The 18,517-nt window shown below is 47.6% G+C and overlaps 1 protein-coding gene across 2 annotated transcripts in view; it reads left to right on the top strand.

Annotated features, from left to right (window-relative positions):
* The window catches only part of USP21 (ubiquitin specific peptidase 21), a 558,274-nt gene that overhangs the window by 274,371 nt on the left and 265,386 nt on the right, over positions 1-18,517 (top strand). For both annotated transcript variants that reach the window (XM_086945031.1, XM_086945032.1), the window contains exon 8: positions 9,522-9,659. In XM_086945031.1, coding sequence (XP_086801157.1) covers positions 9,522-9,659 — 138 coding nt within the window. The remainder of the gene's footprint in view (positions 1-9,521; positions 9,660-18,517) is intronic.

The raw sequence follows: 18,517 nt of genomic DNA, 5'->3' as shown, positions 1-18,517 counted from the left end.
AGGGTGTTAGTCTCCTCTAACCATTCAGTAAGTTTACATAGGACCACTCTCCCTAGGACCTTGACTGCGGAATCTATGAGGGATATGGGGCGATAATTTCCAGGGTCCCCCCTATCCCCTTTTTTGTAAATAGGGACAATCACTGATTGGGTCCATGATTCTGGGATACCTGCTTTGAAAATTCTGTTAAAAACTCTAGCTAAGATTTTGGACCAAAATAAAATATCAACTTTAAAAAGGTCAGCGGGAACCCCATCCGGCCCGGGTGCTTTGTTACTGGTCATTTTTCCAATGGCCACAGCCACCTCTTCCTCGTCCACCGTTAAACTAAAGGGAAGTTGGTAAAAGCTAGTCGTGCCCTCTGCCCCCAATGTTTCCTGTTCATAAACAGATTTAAAGTGCAAGTGCCATTTGTCTGCTTAGATTCCACAATCCAGTACATTGTTGCTTGAGTCTGAGAAAAAGGGTTGATTGACCACGGCCCAAAATTTGGCGCTGCTTTTCAAAACATCGGTTGAGGTCAAATCGGCCCAAGCGTCCTCTCTGATCTCGCGCCGCCTTTTTTCAATGGTGATCTTGTATTCTTTCCTGAGGGTAGCCACGAGCATTCTATCTACTGGTTTAGATTTAAGTGCTACTTTAAGTTTATGGTTAGCAGCAGAACATTTCTTATCGAACCAGCCTTCCTTCCCTTGTGTTTTACTTTTTCCCTGTCGCGTCAGGTCAGACAGAATGTCGGCGCAGACCCTTTTATACGCCTCTATTACCTCATTGTCCCCCGCCTGATCATCCATACAGAGTTTTAGAGCCTCCTGGCTACTAATGCAAAGATTACAAAAGAAATCCTCAGGAATTATTCTACACCACTTAATTCCACGTGTCTGGTCAGTCGATCGTATATCACATTTATCTACAAGATTCAAGCTACATTCCTTGATAACAAGTACATTCTTAACTTTTCACCAAGAAGGGCGCGCAGCCACTGAACAAACAGATTTCCCTGGACTAAAGGTGGGTAACGGTAGGAAGAGTGTAGAGGGTGTTAGTGATTGCGGGAGGGGGTCTCCAGATATACATTAAGGAGCACAGGGAGAGGTAGAGGTCGGGTAGATTCTGACTCATTGGAGATTGCTTTTAAGGTGGAGGAGGAGGTAGGGAGGGAGGCTAAAGGCTCTGCTAAGTCAAGACCTACAGTGAGGGAGTCACCAGTCCTACGGGCTGCACCAAACCCCAAAAAATACTGGGAATTTTTTTTACCCAGGCGCAGAGGATCAAGGTCACCCCATCACTTAAGACCTATTTAAAGGTTCTGCCCAAAATGCTTATTTTGGGTGAAAGTAGAATGGCAGAGGTAAAAAGGCACCAGGAGGGGGTAAGTAAGGAGCGAGGGGTGCAAGAAAGAACCCTTGAAGGAGAGAATACGGAAGGTATGGAGGATTGGATCAACAACATGACCCCGAATTGGTATCAAGTTCTCGCCTCGGATTCATCAGCTGTCTCAGAGGGGGACATCAAATTTCAGAGGAGGTGGAACCGGCCCCAGAAGGGTCAGAAGGCTCAAATCATAGCACCAACGGAAGACGGTCAGTTGGGATGAGCCTGAGAGACAGGGATGAAAATGAGGGTGCCGCACATAACTCAAAATATTCCAACAAGGGAGTTGTGATTGATGTGGTGTAATAATGGCTACAGCACAAAAGGGTCTCAAACTTAGTTATTGAAATGCCTTAGCTTTCACTTCTAAGCCCATTTCTCCCTATTCCTCCCACTGGACACCGTTTTCAACATCAAAAGTACAGTTTCACCTATTGTTAGTTTAGGGCAGGTGTGTGAGTTAGGATGAGACCTTAATTTTGCTCAACGCTAGATGTCTTGTCCGACTCTCAGCTGGCACCCCCACTACACATTATCATCCAATTTGTATTTAAGGATCCCCCAATGCCTCTCGTTGAACATCTTTGATGTTCTGCCTTTCCCAAATTTGACTTGTCCCTAGTCAGGCGTGTCATATAACCATGGAGAACAAGCATTTGCAATGCAATAGGTCTCGCATTTGCAAGAGTTTAAGCTATTGGAATTGTAAATGACAATGCCTTTTATTTATCTGTTTTCAAAACCAACACATAAATAAAAGGCATTGTCATTTACAATGCCAATAGCTCAAACTCTCACAAACGCGAGACCTCTTGCATTGCAAATGCTTGTTTTGTGGTAGGCACTGGGAGATTACATGATTTACGCAGAGTCCAGTGCTTGGAATGTGCATATTTACAGGGGTTGTTAATTAAGGTTAGTGTGTAAGGAGAAGACGTTGGGGCACTTCACACATCTATATCACCAGCCAAAGGCAATCTGCCTCTCTTTGCCACCGTTGCCCCTCTCAAACCCTTGCCATACCGCCTCAGGCTAGGCCGTGTGCATCCACTACAGGTGCATGAGAAAGAAAGGCCGCATCAGTCCTCAGAGGCCAAGGCCTTATGTTATGAAGATGCTTAGAGCGAGGTTTTGCTACCCTTGCAGCACACCCCTGATAACCTGCTGCTGAAACTCACTCCTTGGTTTAGGGTCGGTGCCTCAACCGGCTGAATGTGCACGCCTAAGATGGGTAGCATTGAGATGGAAAATAACACTTGGACAAAATACATTTTGCAGCAAAGGGTATACCACACTAATGGGAAGGTCTCCCGTATTTATAGCATGTGATACTAAGCAATCGCAAATAAGAACAGTTCCTGGAATAGAACTTCAGTGACAACCCCCGCCTAACATGTTTGAAACTCCTTAGCACACGTTTAGTAAATTATATTCAATCATATACATGTGTTTCCACCATAGAGTTCACATAAAAAATTGAATTCTCAGTCCTTTTGTTCAGGGTTGGTTTGTAGCTTTATTTCAGGAGACGTCACAGCCAACACGTGTTTCGTCGATTTGGGGAATGTAACTTCCGACTTTTTCAAGGCTATTCTCCACTGTTTCTGTAGTTATATTTTGAGGTGATACTTCCAACCCTCAGTGGGGTTCTTGTGGGGACGAAGTAAATATAACGGAATCTTCTTCCCAGTGTTGACCAAGATATTGGTTCAATATCGGTGAGCTTATTGCAGTGTTCTCGATCGGGAGGTAATACGTCCCTTCTGCTCCGTATATGTTGCAGTATCACCTCAAAATATAACTACAGAAACAGTGGAGAATAGCCTTGAAAAAGTCGGGGGTTACATTCCCCAAATCGACGAAACACGTGTTGGCTGTGACGTCTCCTGAAATAAAGCTACAAACCAACCCTGAACAAAAGGATTGAGAATTCAATTTTTTATGTGAACTATATGGTGGAAACACATGTATATGATTGAATATAATTTACTAAACGTGTGCTAAGGAGTTTCAAACATTGTGTGGCTTTTGCCTAACCAGAAGAGGGAAGTGGTTCTCTTCTCCTTGTAGCACTGTGTAATTATTATAATTGAGTACCCAAATTTTGGACAGGTGCACATCCCTGAGTGGCGCCAATACCTAGTAAAACTACCACTATTCCAGTAACTAAACCCCCGCCTAACATGTTTATTATTCTCCCAACACATCTCAACCGTCTCCAGCTGTGTCAATGCTGCAACACTCTGAATGCCGTGTGTACATTTAGAAACCAATGCTAATTTGTTTACTTATTGGTCTACCACCCTTATGCTTGATATCACAGGGCGCTGAATGGGACTGCAAGAAGTCTAGGTTTATGACTAATAGCCAAATTATCACGCGTGAAGTCAGGACTCACATCCGCTTGCAGGGACATGCTAGTGTGTGTCTGGAATAAAAGCTTTGCGGATTAGACGCATCTGTGATTTCCACCATGACCACGCATGAAGCAAGGATATGTAGGCATTTGGTAAAACAAACAAATCTATTGGCACCAACAGCCGTTTACACTTTATTATTATTCTACTCAACAGCATAATAGTTAATGCGAGGCATTGTTATATTTTTTTAAATGATGCTGTGGGCTTAAATAAACACATGTGGTTAAAAGCCAAAACAGGCTTGGGATGTATAGCACTCTGTCCATGGAGCTGCAAGTGTAGTCAATGTTGCCAATTAAGTGTTATTTTGGGGGTGGGGGAGAAGGGGCAGGGTTTTCCCTCAGACTGGACTCGTATTTTGCGACTTTCAGCTTTAGCCATGTGACCAGAGTGCCTGTGGGTAGAGGCGGTACCTCGCACATTATTGTCGCATTAAAGGAAGGGGTTTACCAACTTCTTGCAAGCAGGTGTATGGTGCTCATGACAGACCTCCCCAATGAGGGTGAGATGTGATAGTAATCTTTTAACAAATGGGCTACAGGCTGACGTAATCTTTTAGGGTGAGGGAGATAAACACATACAACCATAACATACACCTCTCACCTCTTAAAGCGGCCAGGTCGCTTCTTTTATTGGGGATACTTTTCGAGAACTGGGTTTTCATAAAACAACAGAATGCATTAAGGGTGTCCTATTTTGTTTGCTTCAATGGACTAATCTCAACGAACAGTTCTGTAGCTAAAATGGCCAGCAAACTGCGCTCGTAGTAACATGCAGCGAGATGGCCACCTTGCCCTACATATCAAGATTGTATAACTAGATTATAATTATGAGTGCTTTATACCACAAGCTGAAGAACTGAAGTGATATCGCGGGACGCACTCCGGAAGTCAGGCAGCCTTTGTTTGGACGTGGGCGGGGCCTGCTAAAAAAACAGGATGGAACCGCCGGGGAAGACGTCCGAAACCCTGCAGGCTCCATGCTGAAGTCCCAGCCCCATCAGAGGGAGCGTGCGAAGAGCGAGGGCAGACTGTATGGCACCAGAGGCAACACGGGGCTCCCGAGTGCTGAGGAGACCCCTGCGACATGCCAAGAGTTGGCCAAGGAATGTGCACACCGAGCCGGTGAATGAGAGCTTGGCTGGGTGCATTGTCGGCGCCGTGAAATGTGTACGCGTCACGGACATCCCAAGTTGAGCGCGCGTGCGCATAGAAAGCAAAAGTGAAAGTACAGGAGGCTTGCGAGGACGGAAGGGGGGCAGGAGATGTGCACGGCGCAGCGCGTTCACATTTCCAGTCCGTCCTGCGTGTGCCCATCTCCTGTCTCCCTTTGGAGGCAAGTCAGTAACAATAGAGCTCGCTGGCGACAGCGCTTTCGCGCTAAGGTCGCCAAGCGAGACCTAAAAAGGAAACGGCGTCTATAATAAGGAACTTAATAGGATTTGTACCAATGTTTTAGCAGTATGTGTTGTTTTTCGTTTTTTAAACTCTTTCGCCTTCGCTTTTCCACTTTGTCGGAGGAAAGCAGGTGGCCATTTTGGCTAGCGAAATCCCTTATAACATTCACCACAAGGAAATATAGCCAAACTCTCTTTTCCCTGCTCCCGCACATTGGAAGACAAACAATATTTATACTGTGTCTTGTAAAATAGCACCTATTTTATTCTATTCTATTCCATTCCATATGTGTTCTTTACATTTACACTTCAATTTTTTTTCCTTCGTTTTGAGATTTTAACGTTAAAAATGGGAGGGAGGCGTAAGCTCAAAGGGTAATAGTTAAGATGAACATATATAACATAAGAGATGATTTAACATTAGCCAAAAACTAGAAACCATTATTTTAAAGGAAGAAATGTTGGTGGGGTGTGGCTTGACTGTGTGAGATGGCAGACATCACTGCCTGAGGATCCGGACTAATTTACACTCAAGATCCTAATTTGGAATTCCAGTTGTCTTGTAGCATCTCTTGGTAGGAAGGATGCAAAGCCTCTTTACTCTGGAACATTAATGTTGCTTAAATTGCCTTCGGATAGCATTCGCCTGAGGCCCGGGTGGATGGCTGGTCATGTTGTGAAGTGAGGAGTACCCAAGCCATGGGGGCCTGTCGCTGCACAGGCCACCGGAAGCCGCGTGAGTGCTGTGTGGCGCTCTTCCCCCTGTATGCCAATGTGGAGGACTATTTGTGTCTCAGACAATCCGCAAGGGCTATGGTGGGCTTCGTGGAGGAGCTGCAGTTGAGGCTGCACCCAGGCGTTGCATTAGCACCACCCTTCCCGGGCCACAGGAGGTGAGAGGGGCCTCCCCTGTTACACGCACCATCGATACAAGGCTAGACTTTCCCCAATGGTGGGTCTACTCTGCCTGACCTTACATGCCCACCTGGCATAGGGGGCATGTTGCGTTGCTCCGGGTGCAGAAACTAGGGCGCTAGTTGGAGATGAAGCCCCCTGCTGGAGCACTCCAAGGCCCCGGTCGTCAGCCCAACCTCTGTTGGCACTGGCAGCGAGTTGAGGGGGATTAGCCCCAAGGAGACACCTGCAAGCGCCTTGACCTCAGCCCTTCCCGGTGGAGCACTTAAGAAAAGATAGGGTTTGGAGAAGCTACACTCTGGGATGCTTTTAATGTTCAACAAAAGAGAGGGGGGGACCAAGGAGCCAATAAAGGTTCAGTGTCCATGCTCCTAAACCAAATCTGTTCACAAAAAGAGGACAAGGTTCCTATACCAGGGTGCAAAAGTCACCCACGTATCAGGGTGCAAGCAGTCACCCATACATTAAAAACAGGGAAGAATGGGGAAAAGTAATCCTAGGCAAAAAGTACCCTAATGAGAGAGGGAAAGACATTCTACATCCTCTGCTGCCCTCACACACCCCGGAGGATGTCATGCTTCATCATCGGCATTTTGCTCCTCGTAGGGCCGGCGATGCAATTCCCTACGGGTCCCCCGAAGGGTCACTTTGTCGGAGATCTTTTAGAGGATTAGCTGGATGTTGCATGCGGGTGTGTGGGGAAGGGAAAGGGAGGGTAAATCAATTACGTGCAAACATGATAGTGTAGTAAAATCAAGGGTATGGAAGCAGCGACAAGATTGTCCTGGTAACCCTTGGCAGTTAAAAGTACTGCTTAAAAATGACTGACCCCACAAGGCCCACTATGCCTGGGTGTCACTAGTCAAGGTCAACATGTTTCGCGCCTCTATCGCCCTTAGGTCATTGGCGCTTCTTCAGGACCAAAAACAAAAACAGTGAAGTGCACGTGAACAAAATACATAAAAGTTAAAATGAGAACCCTCTTATCTCAGCCAGGGATGGTCAGAGGACCTGTGTCCCCACTATGTGGTTATAGCTGCTACATAGAAGCTGCTCCTGGATGATACCTAGAAAAAGAGAAAGCAAAGTAAGCCGCATGTGAGCATCAGTAACAACTTGATGCATCACAAAGTGCCACTTATGTGTACACAGGCTTCAAATAGAAAGATTACGCAGGCACACTGGTCAGAGGACCTGTGTCCCCACTATGTGGTTATAGCTGCTACATAGAAGCTGCTCCTGGATGATACATAGAAAAAGAGAAAGCAAAGTAAGCCGCATGTGAGCGTCAGTGACAACTTGATGCATCACAAAGTGTCACTTATGTGTACACAGGCTTCAAATAGAAAGATTACGCTGGCACACAAGACTAGTCCACAGTAAGTCGGGGCTGCTAATTCAAGGAGCCCTTTGGCTCAAATAACGCATATAATGGTGTTAAAAGGCAACTAAACTTGGCTGTATGGGGTTGATCAAACGTATAACAACTATGGGGCAGAAATCTGCCAATGTTGAAAATTGGTAAAAGTACCAAACCGTGAGGCGGGTAGTTCACATCAAATTGCTTACCAAATACTAAATTGAGCTCTCCTCCAGTGGTCGAGGGAATGGACGCCCGCGAAAAGTCGGGCTGTGGAAACAATAGACACAGACCAGGTACATAAACACAAGGGAAAAAACAACGGTGGAGTAAGGTGGAATTAATTGAAATGGCACTTACTAAGTAATGCGGGTGTAGCCTCTAGTACACCTACCCCTGTCCAAACGCTCGCCGAGAATGAATTAAAGGCGGCGAAATGCAGAGTTTAAATAAATGGAATTGGGCGGGGGGAGAGAGGCGGTAACTCTTGACGGTGAAGCCTCACAAGGAGGTGTCATATTGCGCATGTGCGACACAGCGAAGCAGCGGCGCATGCGTATTAGCCGTGCACACTGCTCCATCGCTTCTGCACTCTGGCCTAATAGTCAAGGAAAATAACAATGCCGGTAATGATTTAAGAGTTCACAACAATCTGCAAAATTAATCCGGTTATAGTTACTCCTCACTAGCTAAGGCCTTCCCGTATAAAACAGGTCCTAGTATCATGATTGGACCACACCTCGAAAATTAACCTCAATCTGTGTAGATATTTCCCGTATGTAACAGGTCCTGATATCATGACTGGACCACACCTCGAAAAATAACTTAAATCTATGTGGATGTTTCCAGATTCACAACCATCAACACATAGTCGATGATGAGGCCATAAAATGGGGGCTAAGAGGATACAGCCAAATTGCCTAACACAAAGGACTACAACTTTAATGTTGTCATAAGGGGCATAGTACACATTAAAGGCAAAGCAGTGAAGCGAAAATTGCTCCCAGGACTCTAGTAATTTTCTCCAGACTCCGCCTCATTTAATGTAAATATTTTCATTGATACTAGTACAACTCCACCTCTTTCGCGCACGGACAGAGCAGAAAACCCCAACTGCCTAAGGTGAAAGATTTCACTTTGTACCGATTTTCACACAATGCAGGAATGACTGCAATAGCAAGCTATTGGTGCGAGATAACCACTACCCTAGGTAGAGTAATTGGTAAAAGTTTAAAACCTGACCGTAAAATTATCTTATTAGGGATTATGGATGATTGTAGAGGTCCACTCACTCCTTTATCGCTGCGGCAGGTGGTTTACTAGTTGCAATGATCAGACCCAGTCGCTGAACGAATGGTCAAGAGGCATGGATGTTTATGCAAAATCCGAGGAATTAATGTTTAAAGTTATGGGTGTGCAAAAAAAAAAATACGGAAGAACTTGTGACCTGTGGTGGAACTGTATTCTGGCAGCGTCATAGCAACCTGCATACATACGATCTCAGAATAATTCAGACAACCTTACCTAATATTTATGTTGATGTCTTGTGTCGAGCACAAATACTGTGTAAATGTTTGTACTGCTTATAATTGTACTTGATTTATTCATTTCATGTTAAAAACAATTAGAGTTTTAAAAAAAAAAAGGGAAAGAAAGAAAGATTACTAAGGCTTCCTACAATCTAATATAGTTAAAAATATGAAAATATAAAAAGAATTGTGAAAATTAACATCAAAATAAAGAGTGGCTCTCCTTGTACGTATGTATATAAAGGGGGGAATCTAATGTATACATCACATTTTCTAAAACAAATAACTAAAAAGAAGTCAGTCACTAACAAGTGAGTTATTGATTTTAAACGGGGTCCAGGTTTTTCCCAAAGTCTTATGGGTGGCTTTCAGTTTTCTTGTTTACTATTCTTCTGAGCGGCCTACCTTTCTAGATCGGTCTCTATTTTTCGTTTCCTTTGTAGTTGGTGTTAAACATTAGAAATAATGATTATTGAAAATTACTGCAGAGTGATCACAACTCGATGTGTGTGATTCTTTTACAACAGCCAACAAGACGCACAAGAGTTCCTTAAGTTTTTAATGGATCGCCTTCACGTGGAAATCAACAGAAAAGGCCGACGGACTCCCAGCATCCTCTCTGATGTCAAACGTGCCTCTGTGCTCGAGCCTTCAGACTCTGTGAGGTAACCTAGAGGGGAAACTGGCGGCAAACCAAGCAGCATTGCATGTTTTAAGTCTGCAACGGTGGTCCGTTCTTGTGTGTTTGTGGGGAGAGTTTACATTTCATCTCCTGTCAGACCCCCTAGAATGTGTGTATAAACCACAAGTGCCACTTGTCACAAGTGTGCCAAATTAGAATGTATTGCTTTCCTGCCCATGTGTCAGGAGCATGGATTGTTGTTTCCTGTGCAGATCTGAGATGTGTGTACCCTCTGTCTCATTTTGTCTGTTGTTTTTCTCAGGTTTTTAAATGCTTGATGTGTTTCTCCACTTTTTTTGCCAGTAGTAAGTAGCCTGCAATCGTACTGTGCTCCCAGGCGACCATTTCTGTATATGACTAGGCCACATAGCTGTCCTTTTCATATAGCACTTCTGCCTGCTGATCAAAGTGCTGACCTGACTGTGACCTTCAACAAACTGCATTTTAATTCACTCGCAGGCTGTTTTAGTGCATAGGAAGTGATTTGCATAAGAGCAAGGGCGTGGGAACTTGCAAATTGTATTTTTCTGCAACCTTTACAAAGCTTTAGAGGAAATCTTTCCCGCTTTGTGAAAGATGTTAATTGTTCTGTTTCCCACACTTCCTTGTGAAAATCCTGACAATTTGTCACACACATCATCCCTAATTAACATTAATACAATTGATCTACAGAAGATATACTTTGCATAGACAAGTTAGTGTGCTTTTCCTGCTTAATGCCATTATGCACAGAAAACATATGCAAATAATAAATCCGCCAAGACAAGTCGAGCAAATATTCGCCATTGAGGCGTAAAGCAACGCTTTACGAGATGTAAACTTGTAGAGGAAACATTTGCACCCTTTTCAAGGTTGTCAGGTTTCGATTAGAGTGGAAATTCTCTCCTTCTAGAGAATGTCTTGGTAGGGATGAAGGTAAGTAACCAATATATTTCAGAACCTTCGCAAAGGGCGACAATCGTAATTTTATAAAACGTTTCTGATGAAACATTGATACCGAGAGGCTTGCTCGGGGCTGTGTTTATTACAGTAGTGGGAATAACTTCCAGGACCGAGTCAGCACTCTTGCTGTTAATCTGCGCGCTGTCCATAGGCTGGCTGTAGCACTTCGTACTGTGGTTATCAAAAGTATTCATGGAATGCTCAGGCCCCCAGGCTTCACATTTGGCCAAGTTGGTTCATTACTTGAACCAGTCCGAGTGTAACTGACAGGAAACATTATCAATATTTACAAACCACACTACAGATCGGCCATACAGAGAGATACTAACGACTACGTGTTTTTACCCAGCGCCTGCACCTGTAGTTCTGTTGTCCTCCAAACAACGGGTATTCATATTACCCAGCTCAACAGAACTTATTTATCAACCTCCGAAGGATGAAAGGCTGAGCCTGGGATGCAAGGGTTCTACCTGGTACCCGTTTTACTAATTTAACAGAGCGTGGGTGGGGTAACTGAGAAATACCCTGTACGAGGAAGGGCATAACATTATATTGACTGCTTAATGGGTGGACCTACACACTGCACCATAGGACACTCATTCACCCTACATATTGGTGCGCACATTCATGGAGGAAGGATCCACAAACCTGTATGTAAAATGTTTCTTGAACCCTAGCAAGTCATTGCGAGCACCTTTGAAACAACATTCTTTTTTTATTTTATTTTTTGTATAGGCAGTCAGTACATTTCAAACCTTGTACTAGAAACACATTTACACCTTTCAGCCATCATATCATATATGACAAAAAATACAGCAGTATCTCCTCTTAGAGGGACCTTTGTGTACAGAACATCGCAGTAGGAAAAATCACCTGCTAATCCTTCTCTCGCAGATATTTGCCCCCACCCCCCAGTTACTCTCAGACATGAATCCACTGATTCCTGTCTTTCGTGTGCAGAACTCTCCACGAGCTCCCCAAATTTAGCAAGGGTCTCCGATTATGTTTGCAAATCCTCCTGTGCATGGTCATCTCCCCTACAGCAATGGAGTCGCACCTCTCCTGCCTCTGCCCATTCTGTTACATCCTCGATCCACCCCCTTTCCTAGGTCCCAGCAGGTTCATACATTAGATGGCAACTTGTCATTTCGCTAGTAGCAGGGCCAGTTGTGTGAATTTCCATTTAATTTTCCTGCCCTTGCATTTCCTGACCATCCCCAAGAGACAGGTTGCCGGGTCTAATTTCTCTTCTATATCCTCAATGCCCTCCAATAGTCTGACCACCAACTCCCAACAAGCATGCACCAGGGGACAGTACCAGACTAAATGAAGAAATGTTGCAGTTCTACCCTGATAGCAGTGGCATCCATCTGTTCGGTGGGGTCTATTCTATGTAGGAACACTGGGGTAAAATATGTGCGGTGTATAGAATTGAAAAGTACTGCTTTGTACCGCGCATTGCTCGTCCCTTGCTTAACAATTGCACAAGCAGCTTTCCATTGTGTGTCTTCTAGTGGTGCTCCAAATACTTCTTTCCACATCTCCCTAGCCCGAAATGATATCCTTGGTTTGTCAGCAGCCATGGCTCCGTATAAATGTCTACCTCCACCATATTTTAGTAGCATTCAAAACAGTTCAGAGGAGGGCGGACGTCCGAGTATGTGGGCCAGACCTCTCGCACTATGCCCACAATGCTTGCACTTAGTTTTATTGCCATTTCGTATATATTGTTTCAGGACATAGGCTTAGTTTAATATAAAATCATCTGGTATGGTCGCACAGATCACTGTAGCATATTAGCTTTTTGTACACTGTATATAGTTGTTAGCATATATATATATCTCTAGCACCTTTCAATGATAGATTCTGTGTAACCGTTTAGTTCAAGCTATACAGATGAATTATTTATTGTTCATTTTGTGATGCATTTACATTGTCACAGCTTCTATAAGGGCAGCCAACAGCCTCACATTAGGATAAAACAATACCATCCAAAGGCAATAAGTTTGCTTTTTGAAGAAAACTTCAAAATGTAAACATAAAACTTGCAGAAGAGTGTCATAACTTAAGCTCTAACTGTAGGTAGCTGACGGGTCGGAGCTCAGTGTACCCTCCAAGGCCAAGGGGGAAGAGGTGGAAGGCCCCTCTCCCCTTTGCGCTGTCCATTGTGCATACTATCACATCTCGCCTCACCCTGCGGAGTCTGGGACCCAAACATGGTGCGGGATCAATCCCTGTGGGGACAGGGAGGAACCACTACACTGCGTTGCCAACGCCTAGGTTTTCACGTTCCCCACCATCACTACTTTGTGTTAGGTGTTCCCATGACCTCACCTTCTCCCTCCACTGATCCGCTATGGGACGCTTCCGCATCACTCTCGCCTTTTCCCATCTCAGTGCTCTGCCCTCTGCCCAATTAATTACATCCCGGTCCCAGCTTTCAACTCTAGGTCCCTGCGTTGACTTCCACTCTAGTGCTATCCTTTGTTTGGCCAGACCCATGACCAAGTCAATCAGCCTGTTTCCAACTTTCCTCTTGTGAGGCCGAGGGAAAAGGCCCAGCAGGCACACCTGTACCGTAAGAGCAAAAGGGCACAGCTGCTGGCATTCCCATGCCATGTGGGTAAAGTCTGCATCAGGTTGGAGATATCGTGGACATGACCGTGCTTCCCCCCATATGTGATGTTCAAGCGATGAGGTGTCATATAAGTCATGTGTAGGACATTGAATTGTATGTATATCTGAAAGAGACACGTTAGTGATAGATTCCTTACCTTAGAATTACCCCCAGGCGTCAGACTGGATCCGGAAAGTTTTTATCAGCAGTACCCCTGCGCGCCGGAAGGTGGCGTCGCACAACTCCGTGTCCGTCGTAGGCTCGTGATCGCCGGGATAACATTGCGGCAGCTACTTAGACGCCACCCTCGCGTGTTGACGTCAGTTCTTTCTTTTTCCGTGCCAGACAAGCGCAGATCCGGAGAGAGCGGTACCCCCAGTCAATTTTTGATTGAGTTTTTAGGGACTTTTGTCTCTGTCTTTTAAGTCTTTGACTCCTGGTGTATAGGGATGCCCTATTTCAAGTCTTGCAAGGTTTTTTACCGCTTGACGTCGGTGACGGACCCATACCTACTCTACTGCCTGGGGCACGACCACGACCCCGCGTCGAGCCCCGACTGCCGGGCCATTTCTCCCAAAATTTTGCAGGAGCGGGCCCGAAAGTTGCTTGAGGCCCGGGAGTCGGCTTCACACCGTTCAAGGCCCCGGTCCCATGGGAGGTCGAGGGACCGGTCACGGAGCCGCCACCATCGTTCGATGAAGTCTTCACACTCGGGGTCAGGTAAGATGAAGCACAAGAAGTCGAAGAAGCGACGCCGCTCTTTGCCTTCCCCTGGCCTGTCCCGCAACAAGGCTCAGGGTGTGGATGGTGCCTCCCCAGCGGCTACGGCGGAGCCTACGCAGTCGCCGTCGGCCTACCCGCCCTCCCCGGATCCATCAGCGACTCCGGCCCAGCTGCAGGAATTTCTGTCAGCCATGGCCCGCCTCTTTGGCCCGTCGGGCCCCGCCAGAGCGCCTTCGAACCCACGGGTCTGACTGGGGGCCCTCGCCCTTTTTCATTGGCAGCTCCGGCCCAACGTCATTGACGGCTCCGGCCTTGGCGTCCCGAGACCCCCATTTATCCATGCAGAGATCGCAGCCGATGTTGGTTGACTTCGTACAACCTCCTTCGACATAGACGTCTACGGCATCGGCCGGCTACCCGGCCGATGTCGTCCCCGGCTTCCACCCCGATGTGGAGACGGTGCCGGACCGGTGTCGATCGACTCCGATTCCGACGCCGATGGGGAATTTTTTTCCCTATCTCCATCCTCCTCCTTCTTTCTCACCTGCCCAGCAGGTTATGGCGGACGGGGAGGACTGGGAGGGGTCTGAAGACCCTCTCGCAGCAAATGCCAGTTAGACCCGGACTGGGCAGAGGATTTGGGGGCAGCCGGTGATCTGGATTTCTGACCAGAACCTGACGCACTGTCTCCTTCTACCGTGGCTATGGAGGAGGGTGGTGCTTATTCAGTGGTGTTACGTAGAGCAACAGAGGCTCTCGGCCTCAAGCTCCCTACAGTGGCCGTCAGGACTAACCTGACAGAAGTGCTGCAACCTGCTGCTGCCCTTTAATGATGCACTTTCAGGCGTCCTTTTGGGCATCTGGTCCAGGCCCAACACAGGGGCTCCTCTGGATAGGAATGCGGCCCGACGCCATCGCCCGGCCCCGGGCGACCCCATTTTCCTTTTCCAACAACATACCCCCGAGACCTTGGTTGTCCAAGACTCTGCGTCCCCAAGCGCATTCCTTTCTGCACCTCCGGACAGGGAATCCAAGAAACAGGAGCAGTTTGGGAAGAAGATTTTCTCTTATGCAGGTTCAGGGCTGCAGTCTGTGAACACTGCATGCCTCTTGGGCTGTTCTTCCCACTCTGTGTGGGATACGGTGGCGCAGGTGTTGCCTCAGTGTCCGGAGGAGGCCCAGACGGTGCTCTCCCAAGCGATTGCTGAGGGGAGTGGTCTAGTCAAGTTCACGATTCGTTGTGGCCTTCACGCCGCTGACTCGCTGGGCAGTGAGATTTCCACAACAGTGGCGCTACGCTGTCAAGCCTGGCTGAGGACCACTGGTTTTTCAGGGATGTCCAGAACGCTCTGATGGACATGCCATTTGATGGCACTCGTCTTTTTGGAGACAAGACTCGCGGGCTACGGCCAAGTCTTTGGGCCTTTCGTCCACACACACTCCTTTGGGGTCTGCTTTTCGCTCATTTCGTGGCCAAAGAAGGGGGGCACCCAGATACGTTTGTTTCAAACCCACAGACCTGCGCAGCAACAGTCTCAGCTCAGCCGCGGACGTGGAAACTGCCGAGGTGGGTCACGGGGCCAGGGTGCGGGTCAGTCCACTGCCTCCCCTGCCACCACTGCCTCCAAACCTTCCTAGTGCGGTGTTTCAGGCCCACCAGACGCCAGTGGGCGGCAGGATTCGCCATCACCTTCCCCACTGGTGCACCATCACTACGGACAGCAGGTTTTACAGATTGTCCGAAGGGGCTACTACCTCCCCTTTGAGACTACCCCTCCAGCCATGCCACCTCAGTACCACCGCATGTCGGGGGATCTTTTGGCACTTCTCCAGCAGGAAGTTGCGGCCCTCTTGGCCAAGGGGGCCATCAAGCACGTTCCGACGTCAGAAGTGGGTCGTGATTGTTACTCCAACTACTTCCTGGTTCCAAAGAAGGACATGGGCCTGCGTCTTATCTTAGACCTTCGGAACCTCAATCGCTTCCTCCGTAAGGAAAAGTTCAAGATGCTCACACTTGGCTCAGTTCTTGTCTGCCCTGGACCCGCAAGACTGGATGGTAGCGTTGGACTTGCAGGACACTTATTTTTATATCCCCATCCTTCCGGCCCACCGGCGTTACCTGCGGGTCACGGTAGGCCACAGCACTTTCAGTTTACCGTGCTCCCTTTTGGTCTTACCAGCGCACCTCGGGTGTTCACAAAAGTGATGGCAGTGGTCACAGCTCATCTGCGCAGATCAGGGGTTTCAGTTTTCCCCTATCTCTACTATGGGTTGTTTAAGGCGGGCTCGCCCCAGGCAGTCGTCTCCCACCTCCAGACTACAGCCGACCTCCTGCATTTGCTGGGGTTTTCCATCAACGTGCCGAAGCCGCACCTGATTCCCTCTCAGAAGCTCCTCTTTATCAGAGCGGTTCTTGACACAGCGCAATTTCAGGTTTATCAATCAATCAATCAATCAATCATTGCATTTATATAGCGCACTACTTACCCAGAGGGTCTCAAGACGCTGGGGGGGGGGGGGGGATCTGCTACTGCTCGAACAACCAGGTCTTGAGTTGCTTCCTGAAGGCGAGGTGGTCCTGGGTTAGGCGGAGGTGGGTGGGGAGGGAGTTCCATGTCTTGGCGGCGAGGTAGGAGAAGGACCGTCCCCCTGTGGTGGCTCTACGGATGCGGGGGACGGCGGCGAGGGCGTTGCTGGTCGATCGAAGCTGGCGTTTGGGAGCGTAGAAGTTGAGGCGGCTGTTGAGGTATCCTGGGCCTTGGCTGTGTAGGGCTTTGTGTGCGTGGGTGAGGAGACGGAAGGTGATTCTCTTGTTGACCGGGAGCCAATGCAGATCTCTCAGGTGTACGGAGATGTGGCTGCGACGGGGGATGATGTGAAAAGAGAGAGACCTGTGGTTTGCATACAGCTAAATAGAGTCATAGATACTGACTTGAACTAGACTATGCTAAGTAGAAACCGATACAAATATATCAGTCACTGGAACACATTGTGGAAAATGGTTTGAATTTCAAGCACTGTCCATTTCTATCTCTCCCTAAAAAATTGTAATCAATAAACAAGATCTAACAGGTAAACACACAACAACAATGGGATTTAAAAGGTATAAACACAATTTATTAAAATGCCTCCCTATGAGGGTTACAATCTAAATAAAATACAATAAAAGTATTCACATAGGTGAAATTAATCTAAAAAGAAAGGGGTCAAAGTACAGAGGTCGACACTGCGTTTCGGTGTTCGTTATTATTGGTTACACCTTCTTCAGGACACTTTGACGATTTACAAATCAATCTGATATCGTTTGAAGAATCTCTTTTTAAAAATTAGGAGGACTTCTTGTTCAACCAGTTATGTATTTATCATCTGGTCGTTTCGCGTCATCAGATAATGCGATTTTTTCTGTCACCTGTTTCTGATATCAAGGTGCAGATTCAATAAACCACGGAGGAGCCACCGGACTTCTCTCTTCACTTACGAGTCTATATGGAGTGATGTCGGGTCCTTGTTACAATTTTTGGGATCCCACACTTATTATAGCCTTCTTGCAAACGGTGTGAATATTTGAATGGTAGCGGTTCATCACCTTCAGTTTTAGGGTCGGCCTCCCTGCTCCTCCGTGCTCCGCGTCATTCGAGTGAACTACGGGGGATGTCCAGGATGAGTCGTGCTGAGGTGTTCTGGATCCGCTGGAGTCTCTTCTGGAGTTTGGCGGTGGTTCCGGCGTAGAGGGTGTTGCCGTAGTCCAGACGGCTGGTGACGAGGGCCTGGGTGACCGTCTTCCTGGTCTCGGTGGGGATCCACCGGAAGATCTTACGTTGCATGCGCAGGATGTTGAAGCACGACGAGGAGACGGCGTTGACTTGTCTGGTCATAGAGAGGGAGGAGTCCAGGATGAAGCCCAGGTTGCGTGCGTGGTCTGTTGGTTTGGGTGCGCTGCCTAGGGCGGGGGGCCACCAGGAGTCGTCCCAAGCGGCGGGTGAGGATCCCAGGATTAGGACTTCCGTCTTATCTGGGTTCAGTTTCAGGCGGCTGTTCTTCATCCATTCGGCTACCTCTTTCATCCCTTCGTGAAGGTTGGCTCTGGCGGTGGCGGGGTCGTTGGTAAGGGAGAGGATCAGCTGGGTGTCGTCAGCGTAGGAGATGATGTTGAGGTTGTGCTGGCGTGTGATGTCTGCGAGGGGGCTCATGTAGATGTTGAAGAGGGTTGGACTGAGCGAGGAGCCTTGAGGGACGCCGCAGATGACTTCGGTGGCTTCAGATCTGAACGGAGGGAGTCGGACTCTCTGTGTCCTTCCGGCGAGGAAGGAGATGATCCACTCTAGTGCCTTCTCCTGGACTCCGACGTTGCTGAGGCGTTGTACTAGGGTACGATGGCAGACAGTGTCGAAGGCCGCGGAGAGGTCGAGGAGGATGAGGGCCGCTGTTTCTCCGTTGTCGAGCAGCGCTCGGATGTCATCGGTGACTGCGATCAGGGCGGTCTCGGTGCTGTGGTTGGCCCGGAAGCCAGACTGCGAGGGGTCGAGGGATCCGCTCGTCTCGAGGAAGGCGGCCAGCTG

This window comes from Lissotriton vulgaris, chromosome 12, assembly GCF_964263255.1.
Source record: "Lissotriton vulgaris chromosome 12, aLisVul1.2, whole genome shotgun sequence".
Classification (NCBI taxonomy): domain Eukaryota; kingdom Metazoa; phylum Chordata; class Amphibia; order Caudata; family Salamandridae; genus Lissotriton; species Lissotriton vulgaris.
Note: the sequence above shows the minus strand (reverse complement) of the source record. Positions and strands in the feature narration are given on the sequence as shown.